General features: G+C 41.4%; 1 protein-coding gene across 4 annotated transcripts in view; it reads right to left on the reverse strand.

Annotated features, from left to right (window-relative positions):
* LOC138962288 (anoctamin-4-like) overlaps positions 1-19222 on the reverse strand; it is an 83048-nt gene that overhangs the window by 31659 nt on the left and 32167 nt on the right. For all 4 annotated transcript variants that reach the window (XM_070334042.1, XM_070334040.1, XM_070334039.1 and 1 more), the window contains 8 exons: positions 12018-12136; positions 10647-10702; positions 9572-9628; positions 8350-8414; positions 6992-7126; positions 6054-6220; positions 4994-5073; positions 2878-2940 (listed from right to left, as the gene is read on the reverse strand). In XM_070334042.1, coding sequence (XP_070190143.1) covers positions 2878-2940; positions 4994-5073; positions 6054-6220; positions 6992-7126; positions 8350-8414; positions 9572-9628; positions 10647-10702; positions 12018-12136 — 742 coding nt within the window. The remainder of the gene's footprint in view (positions 1-2877; positions 2941-4993; positions 5074-6053; positions 6221-6991; positions 7127-8349; positions 8415-9571; positions 9629-10646; positions 10703-12017; positions 12137-19222) is intronic.

Genomic DNA, 19222 nt, shown 5'->3' on the forward strand with positions numbered 1-19222 from the left:
CTTGTGCAAGTTTAAGAAAATTGAGTACATGTACAAGTGTAACAATTAAATCTGAAACAGTTTATGCGGTGTTCGCATGTGTGCTTAAAAATCAACATAAAAAATCAGCAAAATAGAAGAGATTATCCTACATACGTGAGAGAAACACCCGTGAGATAATAATCGTTCAAATCACACGTGTGTATATCATGTAAATGAGGTCATGTCAAGCAAGTCTGGCAGGGACCTGTTTTTCCACTGTTTATGATGCCAAAGTCACCGAGACAAACGTCATTATAGAAACACAAATTGCGCTCGCTAATTACCCTCGATGAATCTTTAGAACTAACACGTCACGCCAAACTTTCAGAGTGACGTTTCTTTGCTTTGACGTAATAGATTGCACGCGGCTTTAGAAGAGATCGAGGTTCCAAAACAAGCGTCTTCAATTTAGCTGCCTCGAATACAGGACATTTTCAGTAAAATACACGTAAGTACAGTATGTAGGATAAACAGAATACTACATGGCTTGCTGTTTCGTACCAGATTTACACTCGTTGCTTTTTCAAATAGTGAACAGCTCGCTTTCGCTCGCAGTTCAATATTTAAAAAAAAACAACTCGTGTAAATCTGGTACGACACAGCAAGCCATGTAGTATTCTCTATTTATCAAACAGCACACCAAAAATAAAGGAAAAACGCATTAAGAATCAGTGGTGTTTAACTAGTCACTGGTCTCAGCAACTTTAACCCCTTCACTGCCACAGTATAACAGCATTATCCGAACGGTCTATGGGAAAGAACTGTGTTTAGAACCCCTACAAGTACTTGGACAGTGGTTACCTCCCATTTAGTTTTCAGAAATGTCCTGAAATGTTGTTGACACAAATCCCACGTATGAGATACGGTTATGGGCGTAGGACAAACCGAAAATGACCACGTATTACATACGGGGTGGGCAGTGAAGGGGTTAAGAAAAGAAAAAAGAGGGGGAAAAAACAAGAAGAAACATTGGGGCAAAGTTTTAGACAATACAGGTTGTCACCTTGATCAGTACCGCTGTCTTATAATACAACAAAAGACATTTGTCAGACAAAACCACTTTCTCAAACCAAAAGCTCAATCAGCCAAGCTAGCTCTTACCAGTTTAATCCAAGACATAAACCACAAACACTTTAAAAGCTCGTCTTTACAATTTCCCTTCCAGCAGGCATGAAGATAGCAACATTTTTGAGGTAGCAAGTCGCCCACGTTAATTACAGTCATTTTTGCAATGCAATGCAGCAACATTTAGCTTTGAAATGCAGTAACATTACGCTTTTCAAAGAATCCAGGGTGGAGAGAAATGAAGAGAAAAGATTTCAATCTTCACAGGTTCACATTATCAGAAATTTGAAAGGACAACATTTTACAAATGGATCGATCTGTAGAAAACAACTTTTAGCTTAAATTACAGACAATTGTTGCATAACAAAAAGAGTTGATCATACGCACTGCTTTAAAGTTACATGTTAAGTAATTCGCAGAAGACACTCAGAAGTTCATAATATACAAAATGTTAGTCAGTAGGAGTACTGGACTGAGGAAAAAAATATACAACAAGTCGCGTAAGGCGAAAATACAACATTTAGTCAAGTAGCTGTCGAACTCACAGAATGAAACTGAACGCAATGCAACGCAGCAAGACCATATACTCGTAGCATCGTCAGTCCACCGCTCACGGCAAAGACAGTGAAATTGACAAGAAGAGCGGGGTAGTAGTTGCGCGAAGAAGGATTGCAGGCTTTTCTGTACCTCTCTTTGTTTTAACTTTCTGAGCGTGTTTTTAATCCAAACATATCATATCTATATGTTTTTGGAATCAGGAACCGACAAGGAATAAGATGAAAGTGTTTTTAAATTGATTTCGAAAATTTAATTTTGATAATAATTTTTATATATTTAATTTTCAGAGCTTGATTTTAATCCAAATATAACATATTTATATGTTTTTGGAATCAGCAAATGATGGAGAATAAGATGAACGTAAATTTAGATCGTTTTATAAATTTTTATTTTTTTTTTACAATTTTCTGATTTTTAATGACCAAAGTCATTAATTAATTTTTGAGCCACCAAGCTGAAATGCAATACCGAAGTCCGGGCTTCGTCGAAGACTACTTGACCAAAATTTCAACCAATTTGGTTGAAAAATGAGAGCGTGACACTGTGCCGCCTCAACTTTCACGAAAAGCCGGATATGACGTCATCAAAGACATTTATCAAAAAAATGAAAAAAAAGTTCGGGGATATCATACCCAGGAACTCTCATGTCAAATTTCATAAAGATCGGTCCAGTAGTTTGGTCTGAATCGCTCTACACACACACACGCACAGACAGACAGACACACACACACATACACCACGACCCTCGTTTCGATTCCCCCTCTATGTTAAAACATTTAGTCAAAACTTGACTAAATGTAAAAAAAAGGTGTTAGTGATCAAGAAATTCATCTTATATACACTTTGCACTGGGCTGTGTATTTCAACACACAGTCTGTCAACCACTTTTAGCTTAAATTAAAGACAATTGTTGCATAGCAAAAAGAGTTGATTATACGCACTGCTTTAAAGTTACATGTTTAAAGTAATTCGCAGAAGACACTCAGAAGTTCATAATATACAAAATGTTAGTCAGTAGGAGTACTGGACTGAGGAAAAAAATATACAAAAAAAGGTGTTAGTGATCAAGAAATTCATCTTATATACACTTTGCACTGGGCTGTGTATTTCAACACACAGTCTGTCAACCACTGAAACAGCTTGAAACAGCTTGAATATACTAGCTTAAGCCTTTTGGTTTCCCCTAAGGTTGTAGCAATAATGAATGTTTTAATGACAAATAAAGCAGAATACCTTGGTGATAGGGTTCATGCGTCGCTTCTGCACCAAGGCTTCAAACTCGGGCCGCACTGTTTCCTGTGGATTTGCAGTATTAAGAGGATCACATTGTATTCTGAAGTACTTGTGCAAAGTATCAACCACAAATATCCAGAAAAAAAATTATACGCAACACTGACTATTCACAGAGGATTTTTTATCCCAGCGAAGCTGGAGGTATCCCGTGAACGCTATACTGTAATCGATTTGAGAAATGTGCATACCAAATAATACATGATAAAGAAGGATTCTTTGTGCCCGAAAATGGGCCACAGTTGGAGATGGAAGTTCACCAAAAATTGGGACCATACTAACAAAAATACGGTGGGTAAAATTGGCGCCCCCATTTTTTGAGCAAACGCCACCCAAGGCCGCTTTGGACGGGTAGAAATTCCGTAGTTTCCAAGTCTATGGATAAAGCTCGCGTAAGAAGAATACGTCACGGTCGAAAGTCTTTGACGTCAATTAATGCATCATGACGTCATGCCTCCCTGTAGTCTTTCTCTCTCGCGCGGTGTGTGTGTTTGTGTTCATTTTGTGCACATGTGTTAGTGTTACTGTTTGTGTGTGTGTGTGTGTGTGTGTATTTGTGTGTGTGTGCGCACGCGTGCATGAGTCTGTACTCGTGTGTGTGTGGTGTGTGTGTGTGTGTATTTGTGTGTGCGCACGCGTGCATGAGTCTGTACTCGTGTGTGTGTGAGTGTATGTGTGGTGTGTGTGTGTGTGTGTGTGTGTGTGTGTATTTGTGTGTGTGTGTGTGTGTGTGTGTGAGTGTATGTGTGGTGTGTGTGTGTGTGTATTTGTGTGTGCGCACGCGTGCATGAGTCTGTACTCGTGTGTGTGTGTGTGGTATGTGTGTGTGTGTGTGTGTATGTGTGTGTGTGTGTGTGTGTGTGTGTGTGTGTGTGTGTGTGTGTGCGCACGCGTGCATGAGTCTGTACTCGTGTGTGTGTGTGAGTGTGTGTGAGTGTGTGTGTGTGTGTGTGTCACAGTGTGTGTGTGTGTATATTTGTGTGTGTGTGCACGCGTGCATGAGTCTGTACTCGTGTGTGTGTGAGTGTGTGTGGGGTGTGTGTGTGTGTGTGTGTATTTGTGTGTGTGTGTGTGTGCGCGCACGCGTGCATGAGTCTGTACTCGTGTGTGTGTGTGAGTGTGTGTGTGGTGTGTGTGTGTGTGCATACGTGAATGTGTGTGCGTGTATGTGTGTTTGTTTGTAAAGGTGTGTATGTCTGTCTGTCCATATGTGCGTATGGGTGTGTGTTTTGTGTGTATGAAGTTTATTGTGAGAGAGTGAGTGAGTGCGTGTGAGTGAGTGTGTGTATGTGTGCGTGTGTGTGTGACTTGGGGGGTGTGTGTGTGTGTGTGTGAGTGTGTGTGTGTTTGTGTGTGTGTGCGTGTGTGTGTGTGTGTTTGAGAGAGAGAGAGAGAGAGAGAGAGAGAGAGAGAGAGAGAGAGAGAGAGAGAGAGAGAGGTTTGTCTTTCGCTGGGGTATGCAGTGCCTTGGCGTTGCACATCTACTTAATTTTTAAAGTTGTACATTCTTGCGTCTTATCCAATAGGCCATTGCACCCATCTTAAAATCAGGTCTTAAGAAGGAGAAAGTATTAAAGCGCAGGTAAATTTACAGATAATGAACAGAAAATCTGAGAAAACAGGGTCTTAAAAGGGAGAGAGTTTTCAATGAGGGGGTCTTAAAAGGGGGGTTCCACTGTAGTTAGATTATCATCTCTCCTTTTCATCCCACCCAGACCCACCCCTTTACCAGGCACATAGTGTGTATGGGGGGATTTGTGGGCCTTTGTTATCAATGTTTGAGTGTGCTTGTGTGCTCCATGTCTGTGCCTGTATTTATGTGCACCCTGCATGCATGGTGTGTGTGTGTGTGTGTGTGTGTGTGTGTGTGTGTGTGTGTGTGTGTGTGTGTGTGTGTGTGTCTGTGTGTGTGTGTGTGTCAGTGTACTCTGCATCTATGTAGTGCGTGTGTGTCTGTCTGTGTGGAGAAGTAGAATACTGCCAAATCATCAGAGACCACACAACTAACTGACCAACGGACAGACTGACAGCCAAGACAGACAGGCAGAGAGATACAGACCTCCTCTTCAAAATCTGCCACATCCCAGTCATATTCGATCTCAGCTGTCCTTCGCTTCCACATTTCAATGAAAAACATAGCTGAAAGAAAAGAGATAAAGTTGGTGTGAATGTCAGTGAAACGACCTAGAACTGAGAGCATGCACACTCCCTTAACGAAAATCTTCAGTGACAGACTTACTCTTACTGACAAAAATCAGCGAAATAGAGTGACACACTCTGTTTGTCCTAACAAATTCAAGGCTTAAATGGACAACACCTGTTGAAGAGAAATGTGTTTCCCCCCATACATATTTTTCCATTCCTACTTTGTACCCGGAATGTAGTTAAAGATATAAAAGCTTACACAGCACACAATTTATTCAAAAAACTTAGCAGTCTTGACTATCTATGACCCTTTCACGTCTTTTCTGAGAATCAGTGTAAAGTGAACAGAAAGTAGTAGAACAAAGATGAGAATGATACACCCAAATATCATCATATTCTTGTCTGTGTTAGCTTTTATCCCCAAAAGTGTATAATACCCCCAAGCAAACAGCTATTTTCAGTCACATCTTTTAGTTGCATTTTCTCGTGGTGAAAACTCCAGAACAAATCTAAACATCCAAGAAGACTGCATTGGGTCTGCATGGATGTATGAGTGCCACACTCAACCATAGAGCTTCACATCAACGTCGTCATGGAATTTTGGCGTACCTCATTTAAAACAGCTTTTCGACGGGCGCAATGGCTTGGTGGTAAGACGCCGGCCTCCAAAGCGGAAGGTCGTGGGTTCGAATCCCGGCCGCGCCTGGTGGGTTAAGGTGGAGATTTTTCCGATCTCCCAGGTCAACTCATGTGCAGACCTGCTAGTGCCTAATCCCCCTTCGTGTGTACACGCAAGCACAAGACCAAGTGCGCACGAAAAAGATCCTGTAATCCATGTCAGAGTTCGGTGGGTTATAGATACACAAAAATACCCAGCATGCTTCCTCCGAAAGCGGAGTATGGCTGCCTAAATGGCCGGGTAAAAACGGTCATACACGTTAAATCAAAACTTGACTAAATGTAAAAACACTGACCCCATAGCGCCATGAAGGCCGCGAAGATGACAGTGGCTTCGTTGTCAAAGAGGTAGGTGACGGTGGAATAGGTGCAGCTTCTGTACAGCCGCCAGTAAGTGCAGCGTTCGTCGCACACCGGGCACATGGTGTAGTTCCCTGGTCCATTCTTGTCACAGATCTCAGTGCTGTAAGCATAGAAAGTAAGCAGGACAATGGTGACTGCGCGTGAGAGCGAGAAATAAAAAGACCAAACAAGACTATACTCGCGTGTTTGACGAAGACGAAACGAATAACATTGTGCTTTGTTATTCGTTTCGTCTTCGTCAAACAAGCGAGTACAGTATTGTTTGGTCTTTTTATTCATAGAAAGTAACTCGCAGTGTCGTTGTACAGCATTATAATAGGTACATGTAGTTACAGATAAGAAACTAATGTATTCGGAAATTATCTACAACAAGTTTGACAATGAAGCACATGGCCCTTGACAAACGATACCCCAGCACAACCACCCTCCTTGTCCTTCCCATACAGAATTATCTTGTCCTTCCCACACAAAACAATCTATCAGAGTAAAATTAGAGTCGAATCTGCCCTTGCTACCACCTCTTGAAAGTGACCACCTGCTACAACGACCACTCCCCAGATGGGTTTTTCTTCTACAGTGGTACCTGGGATATGTGGCCCCTCCGATGATAGGACACCTCCCTTAAAAGGACACCTTATGGTGTCCCTTTGTCTATTATCTCTACCAAAATATACCTGTCATGAAAGGCCACCTGCAATGTAGGGACACTTTTAGCGCGTCCCAAGGGCCGTCCTTTCCTTGCAGGTACCAGGTACCACTGTATATAATTGACCTTTCCATAGCAACCACTTGTCTATTGCAACCCCTTGGGTGGTGCAGTTACAGACAGTTTCGACTGTACTTCATGCAGCAGCGACAGCTCTGTACTAACCTTGCAGGGTCATCATTCACAGTGCCCACGCCGTAGAAAAAGGCGATCAGGCCAACGATGGCTGCTGGGATGAGCTTCGCCGTGTAGTACCCCAGCCAGGTGAAGTAGATGCCGATCTTCTCCCCAAAGTACAACCTGGAAAATAGCAGCACAGATGAAATGGGTACTACTGTGCAGAGTGGACACTTTTTTTGCTTAATTAATTGTGTGAATGGCACCCATGTTAATCTGTACATTTTATTCAGCAAAAACTTCTCAATCAGTACTGGAAGCAATCAGGGTGTTGATTTTTGGCGTGTCCAATCAGAGGAATATTGCTCTTATCCCATTAATAAACCTACATTGATCTGAGATGCCATGGCCACATGAGAGTTCAGATGTAAAGGATATTAACTGCATGGCATTTTATAAACCACTTACTGTTTTTTAATAAAATCATCTACAGCTTTTCTTTGGTAAAGTATGTAGACAAAAATAAGACCAAACAAAATCTTGAGAATGAACACTTGTACAGACCTGTTTACCCACACTTTGACTTTGGTGTACTTTTCACCGCGATTCAGCGTATTTTCAAAATATTGAGAGTATTTTGCAACTCACAAGAAACGTTCATGAGCTATTGCTTCAAGGGCAGCAATAACATTGTCTGTTTTCAGAAGTTGAACTTTTAGGCGTAACTGCTTTTCGCTTCGACATTTTCGTCAACGTGCTGGACTCAACGACAACAATGGCGGCAGATAAAATCTCGTCATATCACGTCTCACGTGATTACATTGACCAATCGTCAAAGCTGGATTTTATCCACTTGGCTATCGCGAGAACAGGTTTGGGAACCTACTTTCGATTTCTTCTTCTTCTTCTTCCATTTAGTAATCACGATCAAACTTGATTTTTTTTGTACGATCGTCGTATTTTTTTTCTCTCCAAACGTATTGGTCGTATCCTTGGCAACTTTGCGTACAAAATACGGCGAAATCGTACGGTCAAACAGGTCTGCTGGTAGTTAAGACACTAATTAGCAACATTTGTGCAAACTATCTGTGCCAATATCTCAAGTGGTCGTGGGTCAAATAACCATATATATACCAACAGTGATACGGTTTTAGGGAAACACATTGCTGAGCGTTTCAATTAAGGCACATATCGATCAAGCAATCAAGCAATCTGTTGATGCAATCAACCAATGAACACAATACATGGAATAGTGCTTTAGTTATGCGCTATAGAAATCTCCTTAATAAATAAATAAATAAATAGAGGACAAAGACAATGGACGTTTCAAAGGTGCAGATCAATTAATACATCCATCCATTAATCAACCAATTGCAGGAACAGAGGAGCACGGAAAGACAGATTACCGAATGTGATCCAAGGGTTGGTACTTGTACCAAGTTCCAGGGCGTGCCCACGTCTCATACAACAACTGCAACACAAAGATCATCCTCATCATCATCATCATCATCATCATCATATAATACAGTTTATTCTTTACCTCCAACTTTCTCCCTTACCCACACACATTAACACCTTCTACCCCACCTGTGTTGACCAAGTTTTTTTTTAGCCGAGACCAGCTGTGCTGCAGCAGGACACTCAGAATTGTAGTATTAACTTTGTAGTAACTGTCAGGGTTCCTGCAGGGCAGAGCTGATACAATTCAAGGAGTTTTCAAGGACATTTCCAGGACCAAATAAATGCTTTTCAAGGACATGATTTTCCCCAAATTAATGCAAAGCACCAAGCTTACCTTCAGGAAGGGAAGCAACTACAGGTGACTAGTAATAGTTAGTTCGTCTGCTTTTGTTTTCACTCGATCTTTTATTCTCCCAAAATGTGTGTACTGTATTTGACGAAAAAAAAGGGGGTTGGATTTTTTTTTTAAATAAGACAAGCTGCTGACGAAATGTATAGGCAACAATTTGGAAAAATCAAGTACTTTTCAATGACTATTTAACAAAACTCTATTTTCAAGCACTTTTCAAGGCCTGGAAAAGGTTTTCCAATTTTCAAGGAGTTTTCCAGGGTTCAAGGACTCTGTACGAACCCTGAACTGTGTATTAACACTCTGGAATGCAGGCGTTGTATGGACGTTACAGGAAGCGACTGAAGCTAACAGTCTGAGCGGATATATTCGTACCTGGTCAAATAGAGCCATATGAGTCATAATATGAGTGGGTACGGATATATCCGTACCTGGGAGACAATGAGTTAAAGCTGAAAAGTATTGATTTTGAGTAAATAACTAACGTTTGGAAGAAGCAGGAGACACCAAACCACCCTAGTCCATCTTTGACTAGCCTGGATAGTGTCCTCTGATGTGTGCATGTGTGTCCCAACCCAAGTCTCCTTATAAAACGCCTGAGCAGAATCGGGCTGTATAGACTGTACATGTGCCCTTTCAAATATTAGTTAATTAGTATAAATACTGGAGCATTAATAGGAACTTCCAGACCTGAACTGTACGTGTATCTTACTATTTTACCCAACATTCATGAAAGCAAATGTCTGAGGGCAATTGCAAGCTTTTAGAAACAGGAATTTGTACTACCGATCAGACTAACGGACTATACACTGACTTACATGTCTGTTGTTAGCTTTCCCTCTGGTTAAAATGGAGTGCTCACTCTTGAATTCACCCTGCACAAAACATCAAATTAACAAAAAATGAGTACAACCAGTAAAATGGGATCATGAATCAAGCATTGCTTAAACTCTGCACACTAATATCCACAGGCATTAAAGTTCATCATACCATGGAATTCATGTTTAAAGACCCCCCCCCCCCCCCCTCTTTGTTTTTATCAAGATTGTCCCCCTTTTAAGGCCTTTTCCTTCAGATGTTCTGTTCATACTGTCTAAAGTTACCTGCCTTTTCAGAACTTTTTTTTCTCCAGAGATTTCGAGGTCTAACAAGGGGGAAGTGCCAACAGTACACCACAATAGGTTCAGATTTGAAAAAGGATAGTGAACTTGCATTCGACATAGCAGAATTTCTAAAATGTAAACACCCAGTCTGAATACTTTGGTGTTTACACCGCTGTCAACCAAACTGGGGTCATGTCGGGAGATCATCAAACCCTAGAAGTGTGCAAAGTTTCAAGGCTCTAGCTTCTTCTTCTTCTTCTTCTGCGTTTGTGGGCTGAAACTCCCATGTACACTCGTGTTTTTTGCACAAGTGGAATTTTACGTGTATGACCGGTTTTTTTACCCCGCCATTTAGGCAGCCAATACGCCGTTTTCGGAGGAAGCATGCTGGGTATTTTCGTGGTTCTATAACCCACCGAACTCTGACATGGATTACAGGATCTTTTTTGTGCGCACTTGGTCTTGTGCTTGCGTGTACACACGGGGGTGTTCGGACACCGAGGAGAGTCTGCACACAAAGTTGACTCTGAGAAATAAATCTCTCGCTGAACGTGGGGACGAACTCACGCTGACAGCGGCCAACTGGATACAAATCCAGCGCGCTACTGACTGAGCTACATCCCCGCCCCGGCTCCAGCTTCAAAAACATCCGAGATAAACCCAACGTTTATTTTTTTTGTCTACGGAGGGGCTAATACTGCTTATTCCTAAGACTCTCTAGATATTACTCAGGGAAGTCAAAAATCTTCTTTCAGCCCAGAATTATGTGTCCAGAATTATGTTAAGTTACCTCATGCAGAGGGTAGGCAGCGTCATAGGCGCCAGCGGACACCATCTTCTTGATGCCTGCAACACACACATACAAAATATGAGAATGCTAATGTTGCTGTTTTAACATTTAGTCAAGTTTTGACTAAATGTTTTAACATAGAGGGGGGAATCGAGACGAGGGTCGTGGTGTATGTGTGTATGTGTGTCTGTGTGTGTGTGTGTGTGTAGAGCGATTCAGAGTAAACTACTGGACCGATCTTTATGAAATTTTACATGAGAGTTCTTGGGTATGATATCCCCAGACGTTTTTTTCATTTTTTTGATAAATGTCTTTGATGACGTCATATCCGGCTTTTTGTGAAAGTTGAGGCGGCACTGTCACGCTCTCATTTTTCAACCAAATTGGTTGAAATTTTGGTCAAGTAATCTTCGACGAAGCCCGGACTTTGGTATTGCATTTCAGCTTGGAGGCTTAAAATTTAATTAATGAGTTTGCTCATTAAAGTTGTCATTAAAATCGATTTTTCGCAAACAGATTTAAAATTGATTGCATCGTATTCTTCATCACATTCTGAATCTAAAAATATATACATATGTCATGTTTACTCTTAAAATGTGATCACAATTAACGAAAATAGAATAATTAGTCATACGATTAAAATGTAAGAAATCGATCCAAAAATAATGTCATCTTATTCGTGATCATTTCCCCGATTCCAAAAACATATAGATATGATAGGTTGTATTCAAAACAAGCTCAGAAAGTTAACAAGAATACAGAAAAGCGCGCTTTCCTGCTTAGCACAATACGCTACCGCGCTTATCTGGCGTGTCAATATCACTACGTTTTGCACGTGGAAGGCGAGCGATTTCCTTCACGCGGGGATTGACGAAGCTGTACTGTCTTGGTGAAAAAATACAGTGCGTTCAGTTTCATCCCGTGACTGAGTTCGACAGCTTGACTCTATGTAGTAATTTCGCCTTATGCGACTTGTTGCTTTCTTCTTCTTCTGCGTTCCTGAGCTTTTTCTACTCTGGGTCACCTTATGGTGAGAGTTTTGCGTGCCAGTACACTAGCTGTTCTTTGCCTTACCATGGGGGCAACATGTCGCCATCTTTGAGCCGGTGGGACAGACAAACATGAATTTGGTTCCTTTATTGGGCAGATAACAGATGCTAGCATACATGCATGTGAATGCACATATACATGCACGCAAACAGTCACATACACACATGTTCACACACACACACACACACACACACACACACACACACACACACACACACACTCACACACACACAGACACATATGCACACACACACACACACACAAACACACCATAGGAGGCGCATTGCCATTTAACGAACAGGTAGTATCAGCAGTGCTCACCAAACTTGTCCTTCGATTTGTCGCCACTAACTTCAAACACAGTGCGTGAAAGGATCTGATACACAAGCAGACTGCGCTGAGCGGAGGTGAAAAAGGTATCCTTGTTCTCAACGATGAACCTGTCAGGAGACAAAATTGTAAAATCATCTATTTGTCCATCTATGATCATCCACCCATCCACCTATCCGTTCTCCCAATCCACTTTGATCCACTGTCCTCTCCCATGCCCACAATCCTCCATCGTTCGCAGGGCTCACCAAGACAAAAATGTACAGACTATGATCTTCTCATAACAAGACATCATAATTATGTGCAACTTGATCTCTCTAAGCAAAACATAATCTTGGCTTCTCAAACAAATAAATCTGCCATATAAAGGTAATGAAGGTAATACAAATTTAAAACATTTACTTGCAAATATATTAAAAAAATATATCTCAGTCCCCCTTGAGGAGGGTCTGATGCTCCCAATAGGCTGCATGTCTGTGAAGGGATACTTTTTTCTCTCTCTTTCTCTGCTAAGAGATTTTAACAAATCTCGGAAGGAAGTCTCTGCTGACTTTCAATTGTTTCTTTCACAATTTCTGATGTTTTATATATATATATAAAAAAGCTGTGATGCAAAAGCAAATAAGGTTACTGGTCATGCTTGCAAGCTGTTCAATCAATTATTTTAGCTCTCTCATGGAGACATGGAGGCTAAACAGAGCACAACTATTTCAGAAATAGTTATTCTTTAAGTAATAAATAATGAGCCTGATTTATAATTCTCTGCCCTGCACTGTGCATCAGGTGAAAAAGGAGACCAGTGTGCATGTTGAATTGTTTTTTGTTTTTTTACAGTCACTAGCTTACTGATTACACGGACAGTACAACCAAAGCTGTCCCACATAAGAAGAGGATAATATAATAAGAAAAATAAATAACACCATTGCCTTAAACGGCCTCACTATATGAAAGTACTGTACTGTACTCTGAAAACCTCAGGGCTTTGTTTTGCCATAAATTCAGACACCATTCTGACTATAAAATAGAAAGGTTGGGCTTGCATTCATGAATGAACACTGAAAACTGCACTGATATTAACATTTAGAACTGTGCTGATTGGCATACAGTTAAACCTCCCTTTTAATTAACATCCACCCAAAGTTCAGACTTAATCCCCCCCCTCTTAAGACCTTGGTTTGTCAGATTTTCTGTTCATAACCTCTGTAAATAATGACCATCATTTTCAGACTCCCTCCTTTTTACATTTAGTCAAGTTATGACTAAATGTTTTAACATCGAGGGGGGAATCGAGACGAGGGTCGTGGTGTATGTGTGTGTGTGTGTGTGTGTGTGCGTGTGTGTGTGTGTGTAGAGCGATTCAGAGTAAACTACTGGACCGATCTTTATGAAATTTGACATGAGAGTTCCTGGGTATGATATCTCCGGATGTTTTTTTCTTTTTTTCGATAAATGTCTTTGATGACGTCATATCCGGCTTTTTGTAAAAGTTGAGGCGGCACTGTCACACCCTCATTTTTCAATCAAATTGATTGAAATTTTGGCCAAGCAGTCTTCGACGAAGGCCGGACTTCGGTATTGCATTTCAGCTTGGTGGCTTAAAAATTGATTAATGACTTTGGTCATTAAAAATCTGAAAATTGTAAAAAAAAAAAAAATTTTTTATAAAACAATCCAAATTTACGTTAATCTTATTCTTTATCATGTTCTGATTCCAAAAACATATAAATATGTTATATTTGGATGAAAAACAAGCTCTGAAAATAAAAAAAAAATAAAAAAATATAAAAAAATATGATCAAAATTAAATTTCCGAAATTGATTTAAAAACAATTTCATCTTATTCCTTGTCGGTTCTTGATTCCAAAAACATATAGATATGATATGTTTGGATTAAAAACACGCTCAGAAAGTTAAAACGAAGAGAGGTACAGTAAAGCGTGCTATGAAGCACAGCGCAACCGCTGCCGCGCCAAACAGGCTCGTCACTTTCACTGCCTTTTGCACTAGCGGCGGACTACGTTCAGTTTCATTCTGTGAGTCCACCATAAAGACCATCCCCTCCTCATCGTGGTATGGTGGTGAAACAGAACCAAGCTATGCCGTCGGAAGAAAATCGCTGAAATTTCACTGTCCCTAAAACGTGGGGGTGTTTTTCATTGTGAGAAGTATACCGGTAGGGTTCTCCCATGGCGGACGGGTTGGTTGCTGGCTAACGGGGCTCTGGTAAAGACGGAGATGTGCTGGATAGTACCGGTGTGATGGCACAGAGGCCCAAGGACACAAGCGGTCATCTCAGCAACCTCCAAACGGGTAGACTGGACTCGACAACCATGGTAGGTAACCAGTCTAGGAGAAGGAAAACTCCGAAATAAAACCACGGGCAGACCAAGCTCAACAGCCCAGGAAGGCAATTGGTCTAAGGGAGGGACCCCTGATCAACGTCCATGGCCGAAGCCGGAGATGCGGGACCCCCTGGGTGCCAAAAAGCGCTGCATCACGCAAATCACAAAATGATGGTCTAGTGAACGACGAAGAAGAAGAAGAATTCTGTGAGTTCCACAGCTTGACTAAATGTAGTAATTTCGCCTTACGCGACTTGTTAAGACCTGATTTTCTCAGATTTGTGTAGGTCTTAAAAAGGGGGATTCAGCAGTCACTGATGACACTGAATTTCAAAAATAACTCGGGTTTATATGGGTTGTGAAAGAGTGAATGCCCTTGCTTATTATTCGCACAAACATTGGAGGGGTCAATCACTTAAGCAAGGGGTGTGTCGGAAACACATGGACAGAAGCCCGTGTGAAGTTATTTGTCAGAGGAAAAAGCATGGGTTATAGTCACTCTTTCACAGCCCATAATTATGTGACCCGGGCCTCCACCACGGAATGAGTCGCATGTCACCTTTTCATGATTTTCATATCTTTACATTTTCTGAAAGAGTTTTTTTATTCTCTATCTAGTGGTGGAAACCGTTTTAGAAAAGAGTGAACACTTTTCGAGTTATAAGCCTGTGACTATGGTGACCCTCACACTGTTACTAGTGACCCCCCGGGCTTATATTTTGCCTAGCGCAGAACCGCGCGAGGTGACATGCGACTCATTTCGTGGTGGAGCGTCACATATTACTAACCCGACAGACTTATTTTTGGAATTTGTCTATTGTAATAGACCTGTTGTACTGCTATTGCGCTCACAGTGCAACTTCACTGAATTGCGTACAGCACTAACTTACTAAACTAAAAAAAAGTCTCCATAAATTAAATGTTCAGTTGTACAACCCTCACACACAAAAACAGACACAGTGTACAGCGTACTGCATCAGAGCCTCCTCTTTGTCTCTTGAACATTGTTTTCAATAAAAACATGCACAAATATCTTACCTCAGCCTTTCAAATCTTTTCCATATTAAATTGTTGATTTTGGCTGAAGACCAATGAAAGTATGTTGCACATTTTTAAAACTGCTGAAGAATGGCATTCTTCTTCTTCTTCTTCTTCTTCTGCGTTCGTGGGCTGAAACTCCCACGTACACTTGTGTTTTTTGCACGAGTGGAATTTTATGTGTATGACCGTTTTTACCCCGCCATTTAGACAGCCATACGCCGCTTTCGGAGGAAGCATGCTGGGTATTTTCGTGTTTCTATAACCCACCGAACTCTGACATGGATTACAGGATCTTTTCCGTGCGCACTTGGTCTTGTGCTTGCGTGTACACACGAAGGGGGTTAAGTCACTAGCAGGTCTGCACATAAGTTGACCTGTGAGATCGGAAAAATCTCCACTCTTAACCCACCAGGCGGCAGCGACCGGGTTTCGAACTGACGACCTCCCGATTAGGAGGCCGACGTCTTACCACCACGCCACTGCGCCTGTCGAATGGCATTCAAATCTGCTTGCAATTAAAGGAAGTAAAGTTTGAAATCAATGTTTTTCATCCTAACCCTGATGCACACAGTATTCACAACATGCATGCCACAAGATGCAATAAACAAACTTTAGAAAACCTGAATTACTTGGAAGAGATTATTAGAACCGTTTGTTTGTATCCCTACACCACACTTTAGCATTAGTCAATAAAGGATATCTTAACACATTGTCTTGGTGTGTATCAATATCAGAACTTAATTACAGGCAAATCCAGCTAACTCACAAACGGTTAAGTCAAAAATTCGCTTAGCACACAAAGAAATTCTGGTCCGGAATTATCCCTCTTTATCTATGTGTACAAAGTACCCTGAGCTCGAAATGGGATTTCTCTTACGTAAGTCGAAAGACGGATAGCACACAACAGAAAGTCAGTCCCAAAGACAAAGTTTACTCTATATTTACTACAGCAACTCGAAACACGAAACTTGGCGTCTCACACTAGCGCATTGTGTAACCTTATTCCCTTCTTCTCTACACGGACGCCACACCGACTGGTCAGTCGGCACGCAATAAAGTATGAACTGAAGTTAGGAGGGGGCGAGGAGTAAGGAGGGGGCGAGGAGTAAGGAGAATTATCCAACTCCAAGAAAACATTCTGAAAAAGGTGGGGAAGTGGTGACAAGGCAGTGAACGCACTCACCATGCACTGACATCATACGAAAGCAGCCACACAAACACAGCACAGAGGCAGAGGTGCAGATGCTTTGTGAGAATAAGCGTTGAAAACCAGTTTGAATAAAAAAAAAACCAGCAGATAGAGCCGCATGTCATAATCATTCTTCTTGTCTGGCTTTATTGACTGCATGCCGATCTTGTGGCAGTGACTTTTCACTCTTCAGTCGGACTGTACACAAACCGCTCTCACTCTCCCTCACTGACTACCCGAAGCCCTGACAACTGATCCTTGGAAATTGTTTGGAAGAGTACACCTCTCTATTTCTCTCCAATGCTCTTCCTGCTGACTTCAGTGACACCGGACACCCCACTGAGTTTAGCCAGCTACCCCCCCCCCCCCCTCTCCCTCTCTCTCCCCCCAGCCATGTACTGTTTGGTGCTGCGGCCAGAGAGGTGTCACCGGCTAATTGAGGCCAGCTGCACTGTTCACTCAGAGCAAAACTAGTTGACTGTGTCTAACTTTTGACAAAGCAACACAACTGAAGGGTTCACAGATTAGGTAACCGACTCACTGGTCAAGGCTGCAGGGAAACAAGAGTATCTTGTCAATGAAAGAGGTTACACGATGCTGAGAAAGGTGGCCGATTTTTCACTCTCTTTCTCGGAGGGCCTTCATCATTGCAGGGACTGCTGTAAAGAAATGCTTGCTCAGAAACTAACTCTTTTTGCATTGAAACATGCACCAGAACTGGTGGACACCATCGACAATGTCAAACATGAAATCGAAGCAGTTTGCTTGAGGAAACGGTCGTCAGCAACTCAAACTTCTCTGTTTTCTTTTTTTAAGAAAATCTGAGGTGACTTTCTTTGTGGCCCCGCCCCCTCCCTCTGTAAGGACCCCCCTCCATAAGGACCGATTTTTGTCAACATTTTCAAGGTCGCTAGAGAGGGGTTCCACTGTACTATGACCAAGTCGAAATTTCGGATAGGACACAATAACAATTCGGTCCCTTCAATTTCGTCTTATCCGGATTTGCCTGTATGTTTATATGTGAGTCTGGTGTCTTTTTATGTACACAATTATTGTCATGCATGCTTGTCACACAAAGGTAGGGTGGGCAGAAATGAGCTTAACACATTTCAATTCTACCTGCAGGTGATACAATGGTTGTACCTGCGATAAAAGGAATGGGACCCTTGGGGCTATTAAATCAGGGAATCTAAAAAAATAGGAAGGGGTGGTGGAGGGGGGTGCATGGGTCCACTTTACTGCAAAGAAGAATTGCCATGAGTCACACTATTTTAAAACTGTGTTATTTTCTAAAATTAGTGAAACATTATACATGGGCCTTGATAGTTAATTCTCTAAATTCTTGTGGCTAGATAAGGGGATCTGAATCAGCTATGAAACCTGATGAGGTAAACTGACCTACAGAATGCATTCTAAAAACGTACATGTAGTTTGGCAAAATGTTTGATTCGGACACTGAGGCAGGAAAGAGATATGGGGGGGGGGGGGGGGGGGGGGGGGGATCATCATAGCTGAAGGTAATGTCAATTACAACTTATCTCTGATTCTAACTCCAATCAACCTCAGTAATTAGTGAGACCTTGCCAGGAGAATTTGGAACAAGAACATTTTCAGTTCTACAAACACTGCACACAAAATTAAAACATATAGAGAGGTCAGCAAACTTATTTGAAAAGGAAAATCTGCACAGACATATTCAGTTTACAGCTACATGTATAAACATTGGCACACTCAAACTTTAACTCATTGGGAAACAATTTAAGGAACACAAAGGAAGTTACTTGTCTTGCACACAAGAACGTTATCTGAAATATAGATATATACCTTTTTTTTGGTATGAATGGTATGACACGAGATACAACTACAATACTCAAACAGCACAATTTGATGCAGCCTATGAGGCAAACTGAACTCAGGTTGCATCTACATGGTTGTTGAAAATGTTATTTTGCTCACACCCCCACCCCACCCTAACTATCATCTACCCCAAACCCATACCTCCAGCCTATCACAGTGTGTTACTTTGGTTGGAATAGGTGCTTATTGGAACAAGAAGAAAAAAGGAAGCTGGTTCTAATAATATCCTGCAAAAGCATGTTCAGCTTCATTCACTGTATAAGGTGACCCTTGTTGATTTCATCTCATAGTCTCAAGCAAGGGGGGAGGGGGGGGGGGGGGGGGTGGTGGGATCTGTTTGTCCTGGTAAGGGGGTAGTGTCAAACCTTGTACTAGAAATTTGCAAGCAATCAATTTTCTTGTGCCTATTTTCTGTCGGCAAATTCCTGATAGTTCTGAAGCAACCTTGTACATGTCTCAGTTACACCCACAATAAATACACACTTACTGATGCTATTCACATCATTCTACTAGTCATTCACATATATATTCACACACACAGAAAAAAGGGGCTGCTATTTTCCATAACCAAGTAAGGGCATATTTACAGGCTCCAATTTAACACATACAAATTAAACATGTATATAAAAAGCACACACAAAAACAAATCAAAATTACAACAACAAAATGCAAAAAACGAAAACTAATATCTAAATCTGATGACGCAACCACGTGCAGATATACAGGGCATTCTACAGATTTATGCACTTGTAAGATGCAGGCAGACA

Source organism: Littorina saxatilis, linkage group LG3 (genome assembly GCF_037325665.1).
Source record: "Littorina saxatilis isolate snail1 linkage group LG3, US_GU_Lsax_2.0, whole genome shotgun sequence".
NCBI lineage: Eukaryota > Metazoa > Mollusca > Gastropoda > Littorinimorpha > Littorinidae > Littorina > Littorina saxatilis.